We start from the raw sequence: 9,087 nt of genomic DNA on the forward strand, positions 1-9,087 counted from the left end.
TGTGTGTCTCTCCCTGACAAACCTGTGAAGCTGTATCAGGAAACTGATCAGGAAGGGGGCACACGCTACATGTGAGTGCCCCGTGCCAGGCGCTTCTGGTGGCTCCTCTAATCCTGACACCAACCTGGGAGGAAATGGCTTGTTCTTTCCCTTTTATAGACTAAAAGGCTTGCCCAAGGTCACGAAGCTGGGAAGTGACAAACTTCAAATTCCACACTCAGAGTCATCCAGCTGTTTTCTCTTAGAACCGGGGCCGAGAACCACTGTTTTCTTTCTTTCTTTCTTTCTTTTTCTCTCTTTTTCTTTCTCTCTCTCTGTCTCTCCCTCCCTCCCTCCTTGTCTTTCTCTCTCTCTCTCTTTCTCTCTTTTTCTCTTTTTCTCTTTCTCTTCTTTCTTTTCTTCTTTGACAGAGTCTCACTCCAGCCGAGGCTGGAGTGCAGTGGAGCCATGTTGGCTCACTGCAACCTCTGTCTCCCGGGTTCAAGCGATTCTCCTGCCTCAGCCTCCCAAGTAACTGGGATTACAGGCGCCCACCACTATGCCTGGCTGATTTTTGCATCTTTAGTAGAGGTGGGGTTTCACTATGTCGGCCAGGCTGGTCTCAAACTCCTGACCTCAGGTGATCCCCTGCCTCAGCCTCCCAAAGTGCTGGGATTACAGGTGTGAGCCACTGTGCCTGGCCTAGAGCCACTGTTTTCTGATATTCTCCTGTGTCAGGTTTTGTTTCATTTTCAGCCCCTCTGTGACCACTCTTCCTCCTAGCTAATTTGGATTAATAAGTCGAAAAGAGGACTTGGAAGAATAGGACACAAAAGTGTCACTGTTTTCAGAGAATATGATTGTTGGTTTGTTACACCTAAAGTTAAAAAAAAAAATTATTCCCAGTAAGAGAATTAAGAAAACTGCCTAGTTAAAAAGTTAAAATAAAAAATTAGTCCTTTTGATATATATCATTAGTAACCTGTGGAAATAAAAAAATTTAAAAATAACCATTAGAGAAAATATAATGGGATAAAACAAAGATCCCATTCATAATAAAAATCAAAAATATAAAATACTTAGAAATGTGGTGGTAAAGTGAAGAAAATAATAAGACTTCAGTGAAGAATTTTTTTAATAAATACTTCAATCAATGGAGAAACATGGCAAAGTGTTCTTGGGTGAGACGTGTTGACAGTTCGAGGTACCCGTCCTTTCCATGGTTCCGTGTAGTTGACTGCACCAGGTCTCAGCAGAGCTCTTTAATATTCTAGTTGTGGTTCCCATACCTGGCTGGACATGCAATCCCAGAGAGCTTCAGGAAATGCTGAAGACCAGGCCACCGGAGACGCTAAATCAGAATCTCTACAGGTGGAACTCCAATTTCTGAGAGTGGGACTCAAACATTAATATTTTTATGAACTCCTGATGCCCCAAGGGCTTTTTGTAGAGCTCCCCCGCTCCAACTTCAGTCAGAGAAGCTCCACTTTTACCCACTCTACTTTTGGGGCTTCCTACAGGATCTCATTTGAGAAAAGGAACACCCCCACCCCATACATTTTAAAAAGAAAAAATGTTTAGCCAGGCGCCGTGGCTCATGCCCGTAACCCCAGCACTTTGGGAGGCCAAGGCGGGCAGATCACCTGAGGTCAGGAGTTCAAGACTAGCCTGGCCAACATGGTGAAACACCATCTCTACTAAAAATACAAAAATTAGCCAGGCGCAGTGGCACGCATCTGTAATCCCGGCTACTTGGGAGGCTGAGGCAGGAGAATCGCTTGAACCCGGGAGGTGGAAGCTGTAGTGAGCTGAGATGGCGCCACTGTACTCCAGCCTGGGCGACAGAGTGAGACTCCATCTCAAAAAAAAAAAAAAAAAGTTTCAAAACTTCCTATTTGAAGCACATCCATCTCCAGGATGTACTGATAAGAAAAAATAAAGCAGGAATTGATAGGTAAAGTTGCTAACATTTGAGTGAAAATAACTATGTAAGTATACACGTCTGCTCCTCTGTGTAGAGTGTCTAGAAGGGGACACAAGGAACAAGAGAACAGCATTCTCCTCCTGCCAACCAAAGATAAGAATGTTAAAGTTAACATGAGTTTAGTTTAAAATAAAATTTGGGAATGAAAATTTCAATATCATGAGAATATATAAACATTTTAAATGAAAGAATATTAAAACATCTAGTACTCACTCAAAAATTGATCAATATGATAGAATAAAGCTCAGAAATAGAAATGTTATACAAAAAGATATTTAAGATAACAGGCCAGTATTACAATTTAGTTGAGAAAAAAAGGATTTTTCTAGGAATGATACTGGCAGAGGGGGTTAATTATTTGCATGAAAAATAAAAGTAAATTCCAGGCAAGTTAAAGAGTGAAATGTATCATCACATAGGAGGAAGTGGGGGGAAAAAAGTGAAATGTAAGAAATGAAATGATAAAAAGAACTTAGTGGGTATTTGTTTGATTTTGGAGGCACTCTAGGAAAATTCTGCCAGATTGTACTACATTTTAAAAAAAAAATTTTTTTTAACTTTTGTGTGCTTCAGTTTGGTCATAGACAAATGAAAAGGCAAATCACAAACTAAAAAGAAAATCAGTTCCTATATATGATAAAGGTTGATATGTTTTTATATGGAGAGTTCATATAAATCAATAAACAAAACACTAATACCCTGTACAAATAACAGACCTATCAGGCATCGTTTCTGATGCCGTTCTCCGATGAAAGGAACCAGGGCTCCTCAGAGAAATGGCTGATGCGAGGACTGAGAAAATACACAGTATGGTAGGTCAGGCACGGTGGCTCACGCCTATAATCCCAGCACTTTGGGAAGCCGAAGTGAGCAGATCACTTGAGGTCAGGAGTTCAAGACCAGCCTGGCCAACATGGTAAAACCCCATCTCTACTAAAAATACAAAGATTAGCCAGGCGTGTTGGTAATACCTGTAATCCCAGCTACTCAGGAGGCTGAGGCAGGAGGATTGCTTGAACCCGAGAGGCAGAGGTTGCAGTGAGCCGAGATCCACCACTGCACTCCAGCCTGGGTGACACAGCAAGACTCTGTCTCAAAAAAAAAAAAAAAGAAAAAATATGTATATACAACATGATCTTGGAGCATCTTGTCGTGTCAGAAGGAAGTGCTCAAACAAGCAAACAAAAAAAACCTGCTGGGTGGATGTCAAAAGGACGCATGAGCCAACTGAAAGAGCTCTCAGTGACCAAAGCTGGAAATATTTCAGGAACAAAGTCAATGACATAGTACTGGATATAACTCAAGGTATACCTGACTTATACCTCATAAGTATCCATGAGTCCATACTGATCTAAGTAAATGGTTGAAAAAATTAATAAATGGGAAGAAGAGATCCATCCCTTGTACAGCAGAATTCCAGATAACATGTGTAGATACTCTAGCCTAAAGGAGGGGGAGTACAACTTCATTTTCTACAAATGGAAGACATCATTTTCACATATCAAATGAATGTTTTGATGAGGGATGCAGTGAGAGGAATTTCCTTAGGTTGCTGGGGAGGGTTGAAACCAGAGCAGCCTTGGAAAGCAGGCTGGCAGTATTTATCCAGAGCCTTAACAATGGCCATAGTTTTTCATGAGGACTCTCTATAGTTCTAAGAACAGAAAGCTGCCAGGTGTGGTGGCTCACGCCTATAATCCCAGCACTTTGGGAGGGAGAGGCGGACGGATCACTTGAGGTCAGGAGTTCGAGATCAGCCTGGCCAACATGGTTAAGCCCTGTCTCTACTAAAAATACAAAAGTTAGCAAGGCGTGGTGGTGGGTGCCTGTAGTCCCAGCTACTCAGGAGGCTGAGGCAGGAGAATCGCTTGAACCCAGGAGGCAGAGGTTGTAGTGAGCCGAGATTGTGCCACTGCACTCCAGCCCGGCCAACAGAGTGAGACTGTCTCACCAAAAAAAAAAAAAAAAAAAAAAAAAAATGAGATGCTCACTTCAGCATTATTTATAGCAGTGGCTACTGGGAACAGCCTTAAAAGTGACCAGCAGCAGGAAAATGGTACATTATGTGCATCAACATGATGGATGGATGGATACTGTGGGCTGCCCATTGAATGCCAGGAAGACCCAGGCTTTTCCCTTGGTCTCTTGATCTGAATTTGACCCTCAAGCAGACAGAGTACAGTTCCCAATCGAGGAGTGGCTGCTGCTTATATCTCCAACCTCATCTTTAACATCTGGCTTCTTGATACCTTGTCCTAGAGAAGTAGCCAACTGAACCTCAGGTACCCACCCCACCCCCAGGAAGCCAGGCTGTTTCTTAACTCCCTGGCCTTGCATAGGTTCCCTCTCATCTGTGTTGAACCAAGCACTTCTGTGCATCCTCTGAGACCCAAGTCAGGCATTGTCTCCTCCGGGAAGCCTTCCCTGACCACCTTTCCCTGTGCTGTGTTGGTTTCAGTATGTGTGTTTGTTTTTGCACCTACTCTGTGCTCTTGTCTGTTTTCTAGTCTGTCTCTCAGAGCAGGAGTTGCATTTTATTCATCTCTGGATTTCCTGCATAGTAAGTGCCCAGTAGTATGTTGAGTTTTTGTTAAATATTTGGGTAAGACCCTTAGGTCTTTTTTTTTTTTTTTTTTTTTTTTGTGATAAGATTTGGAACCCATAGGCTTCAACAAGGGTGATTTTTGTGTCACGCTGCCCCTGATTTCCAAACGTGTTGCTGACTTACTCTTAATATTGGTGGCAGGGTGATACGCACATGAAATGTGGAAGAGTTAGGAGAGTGAGAACCATGCCACAGTACTAACCCCATGGGAGTCAAGTCAGAGAATCTCAATCCCGTTTCAAAGGGCCACGGTCAATGTTGGGTTTTACTTCCCAACAACTCTTAAACTCATTTTCTTCCTTCCACTTCCAGGAGAAAAGGATGTCATTATCTTAGGGGATTTTGGCCAAGGGCCAGACAGCAATGACTATGATATCCTGAGGAAAGAAAAGTTCCACCACCTGATCCCCGCGCACACCTTCACCAACATCAGCACCAAGAACCCTCAAGGCTCGAAGTCTCTGGACAACATCTGGATCAGTAAAAGCTTAAAGAAGGTTTTCACAGGTGAGGCAGAACTCACTTGTCCTTTCTCCTGTTCAGGAATGGAGTGAGAGAAACAGGTCTGAACTGACAGAAGTCATCTCACCTCCTCTGAGGCATACATAGGATTGTGGTTTACGTGACTGTATAACTGTCATTTAATCAGAGACGGAATCCAGGAATCCAGGCCCCTGTCAGTCCCGCGCTAAGGACCACACAGTGCTTTCCAGCCATTCTCTAATTGTTTTTGTAACTATTCGTTAATTTTATTCAAATATACCTCCTGCTGCTTAGATTTCTAAATCCTCATTTTTCAAAGTGAAAGGGGGTGTGACAAATAATTTTAGAATACCCACTGACCTACAGCAAGCAGATGTGTTCCAGGCAAACCTGGTTATAGATTAGCAGAGTCCTGATTCAGAGATGAGCTGATAGCGTTACTTTTAGGACACTTAGTCCTCTAGCAAACATTTGTCAAACATGCAAGTGTTGTGTTGTAGGATGCAGTGTAGACATGCTATGAGGTGGACATGCTGTGAGGTGAACAGGTGTCTCATGTAGTGTCACAATGGGACAGGAGAAATGCTCAGTGCTCTGCAAGGAGCAGGGTATGGGGGCGATTTCACCCTCCCTGCAGACTGGTAACCTGCTGAGTCAGGAGACAGTCAACAATATGGAAGAGACAGTAGGGTCTTTTGATGAAAGACAAGAACAGTATTTCTAAACTCTGACTGGACACTTTGCAAAGCCCCACGGATGCCTATTATACTTCAATGAGAAATTTAAAAATAAGAAAAGTTGCAGGGCCTGGCTTTTATTGCGAGAGAGACTAATGGGCAGCCAAGGCCAAGATCTTCAAGACTAGGACATCTAGGCTTGACTGTCACCTGCTTCTCCCCTCTCTCTTGGGGCACTAGTTTCCTGTTGTACTCTGTCATGGGAGGACCCAAATGATGAAGAAAGTGGGTCTCAGAGAGAATGACAGTTGTCAAACTAGCCTCGGTTTGCAGAAATGCGCTATGGGCCAGGAAAAGAGGCCAGCCCACGGCCTTTGCAGGCTCCCAGGAAGGTGTCTATTGAAGGAAGAGAGCTGGGGAAGCTGAGCCAACAGGGCTGGAAGGAAGTTGGAAATCCTTTCAGTGGTTCCCTTCCTGTGAAGTTGCTGAGCTCAGGGAGGAGTTGCCCCCGCTACAGAACGGTCAGCAGTGTGTGCCAAAGCTCCACCCAGAATCCAGGCCCATGTCAATCCTGCACTAAGGACCACACAGTGCTTTCTAGCTATTCTGTAGTTGTTTTTGTAACTATTCATTATTTAATTATATTCAAATATACTTCCTGCTTCATAGATTTCTAAATCCTCGTTTTAAAAATACCGTTACTTTCTCATAAGCTTCTGTAATTTTTTCTTTTTTACCCTTTGTGTAGAAAGAATTTCCACCCCTAACCCCCTGAGTGTCTTTTGCTTTGCAAAACTGGACCTTTGCTTTGGACTTGGGATGTCTTTATGAGGCGTCTGTCTCTGTTTTGTGATCAGATTCACAGCAGCGCGTGTATGAGGACAGGTCAGCCCATGTGCCCATGTGTGTCTGGATGGACAGGAGGCCTGGCCTCTGGGTGCTTTCACTGCCTAAATGCAGAAACCCTCCTTTATGTGGAAAATCAAACTGGCCGAGACCTTTAATATGCACAGGCAAATGCACAGGCACCTTCCAGCTACCTGAGGCAGCCTCTCCGGGCACCCCGGCCTGCAGACATGCGGTGTGACCCTCCACCTGCCAATCCAGGACCCCCTGCACCCAACCCCCCATCCTGATTCCCGGTCTCTTTCCTTCCTCTCCCTTCAGGTCACTGGGCTGTGGTGAGAGAAGGCCTCACGAACCCTTGGATTCCGGATAACTGGTCTTGGGGCGGGGTGGCTTCTGAACACTGCCCAGTGCTAGCCGAGCTCTACACTGAAAAGGACTGGAGCAAGAAGGACGCCCCTCGGAACGGCAGTGGGGTGGCCTTGGAGCGAAGTGAAGCCAACATCAAGCACGAGCGATGATGACACCAAATCCATGTGTCCACCCTGGGACCCAGGGGGGCACAGCCAAGGAGTGAGCCCTGCAGGGTGACACTTCAGGGCAGAACTGCCTTTTAATTTTTATTCTCAGAGCATCAGCACTTGAGGCCTTGCCCCACGCCTTCTCTGTGGACCATTCAGGACCTCCAGTGGGGGTGGCGTGCCAGGCGCATACCCCACCAGGTGGGCAAAGCAGAAACCTGCGGGGAGCGGAGACGCCTTTTATCTCTGGATGCCACAGACCTGAGCGGCATTGGGCTGGCTGTCCGCTGCTGACTGGATGGCAGCACAAGGACAATATGAGCAGAGGGAGGAGAAGAAGGGGTGCTCAGGCTGCGGGCCACAGTCCAGCAGCGCCAGAAGCACTCATTTCTGACCACCAGGCTATGACGTTCCTGCTGCGCATTACAGAAAGCTTTTAACTGTGGTCAGGCACTCTGCTCAGATACATTGAGTGGCGATTTTTAGTTTTGTTTTGAAAAAATAAACAGATTAACCTGCCTCGCTGCAGTGAGAGCATGGGACAAGTCCGCAACAGCCCTCCCCCGACCCCTCAACGCGCAGTGTGTATTTGCACCACGGCAGGTGCCTCTGTGTGGAGCTAGGGTCAAGCCCTGACCAGCTTCACTTCCCCTGCGCCTTTCATGTCCCCACCTTGAGGCCTTGCAGAGGCGCCTCTCAAGCCCCCATCAACTCGCCGGGACCTCTGTGAAGCCTCTCTGTCATCTCCCCTTCCCAGCCCTCCTTCATCCCCTGCCTCCTTCACCAGCCTGGCTTTTGCCTGGAGCACTATTTGTTTAGTTCTCTTTGCAGGACAAGAATTCTCTCAGGGTGGTATCACCTCCTCCTTCGTCCCCACTCACTCCAGTTTTTAGCCCGGAGCCTCCTGTGGTTGACTATCAGGAATGTGTGCTGTGTCAGGATACATAGGAAGTTAGACCTTAGGGTATCATGGAGAGTGCCCCTCCTAGTGGCTGGAGGTAGGGACAGTTGGTTGTGGGGCTGGAGAGAGGTTGTGGGGAGGAAGCGAGGATGCGTGCCTGCCACTAGGCATCTGCATCCCCGAGCCCAAGCCAGGAGGGATTTCCCTTAGGCAACACCATCCCAGGCAGATCTGCCACAATTCGCGTTTCACAGCTGAAGACGCTGAGGCTTAGAGAGCTCAACCTCCTCAAGGTCACACCACTGGGTAAATAGAGGGATGCAGACTCAGGTTTTGCTGTGTGCTCACATTTCAACTTTATGCTTAACATGAATGGAAAAATATGAAAGTAAATAGTGAAAAGGTGAGTTATGAGCTTAGATTACCTAGATTATTCCAGTATCCCATGGAAGCTGAGGACTTATTCCGCTTTCCACACCGAACACTAAATGTAGACCAGTATCAAGAACCCTCCTGTCCCCAAGTAGTGTAAACCAGTGGCTTCTCTGACCTGGAGCTGATGGGCCGTGAAGGGGGCCCATTTTTCCCCAAAGGCCATCCTTTTGGGGCCACCTGGCTCCAAGGAGCATCGCTGGTCTTGGGGACGGGAAGGGAACCCTCTTCCAGGAGCTCTAAGGGTACTTGGGAATCAATTGTGTCCATTCTGAGGTCTCTCCAGTGGGAGGGCAGCAGCTCCTGTCCCTGGGTTCAGGCTGTGCTTCTGGAAGCATCGAAATGGGATGTCTGAGCCTTGAGGAAAAGCAGCAGGGTTAGCATTAAAGTCAAGAGGGGCAGCTCAGGATGCTACCAGGGAGCACATCGTTTCTGGTGCCTCATCTAAAGGTAAAACCTCCCCTACATTCACCAGCCGGATGTCCCAAATCCCTTTAGCCAGATTGCTTTTTGCAACCAAAGCTGTGGACAGAAAAGCCTCCTTAAGTGAGCTGAGGGGACAGGAAATCCAATCAGATGACCTTTGTGTTCGTAATCGGGCTTGAGCCAGAGGCTGGGGAGCTGAGTCCCAGCCAAACTTCACTGTCCCTTTTGCTTTT

At 46.4% G+C, this 9,087-nt stretch overlaps 1 protein-coding gene across 1 annotated transcript in view; it reads left to right on the top strand.

Annotated features, from left to right (window-relative positions):
* The window catches only part of EEPD1 (endonuclease/exonuclease/phosphatase family domain containing 1), a 140,860-nt gene extending 133,246 nt beyond the window's left edge, over nt 1–7,614 (top strand). Inside the window, exons 7-8 of the mRNA XM_001169567.7 lie at nt 4,881–5,075; nt 6,896–7,614. Coding sequence (XP_001169567.4) covers nt 4,881–5,075; nt 6,896–7,095 — 395 coding nt within the window. The 3' untranslated portion in view covers nt 7,096–7,614. The remainder of the gene's footprint in view (nt 1–4,880; nt 5,076–6,895) is intronic.
* The last annotated feature ends 1,473 nt before the right edge of the window (nt 7,615–9,087 follow it).

Source organism: Pan troglodytes, chromosome 6, assembly GCF_028858775.2.
Source record: "Pan troglodytes isolate AG18354 chromosome 6, NHGRI_mPanTro3-v2.0_pri, whole genome shotgun sequence".
Lineage (NCBI taxonomy): Eukaryota > Metazoa > Chordata > Mammalia > Primates > Hominidae > Pan > Pan troglodytes.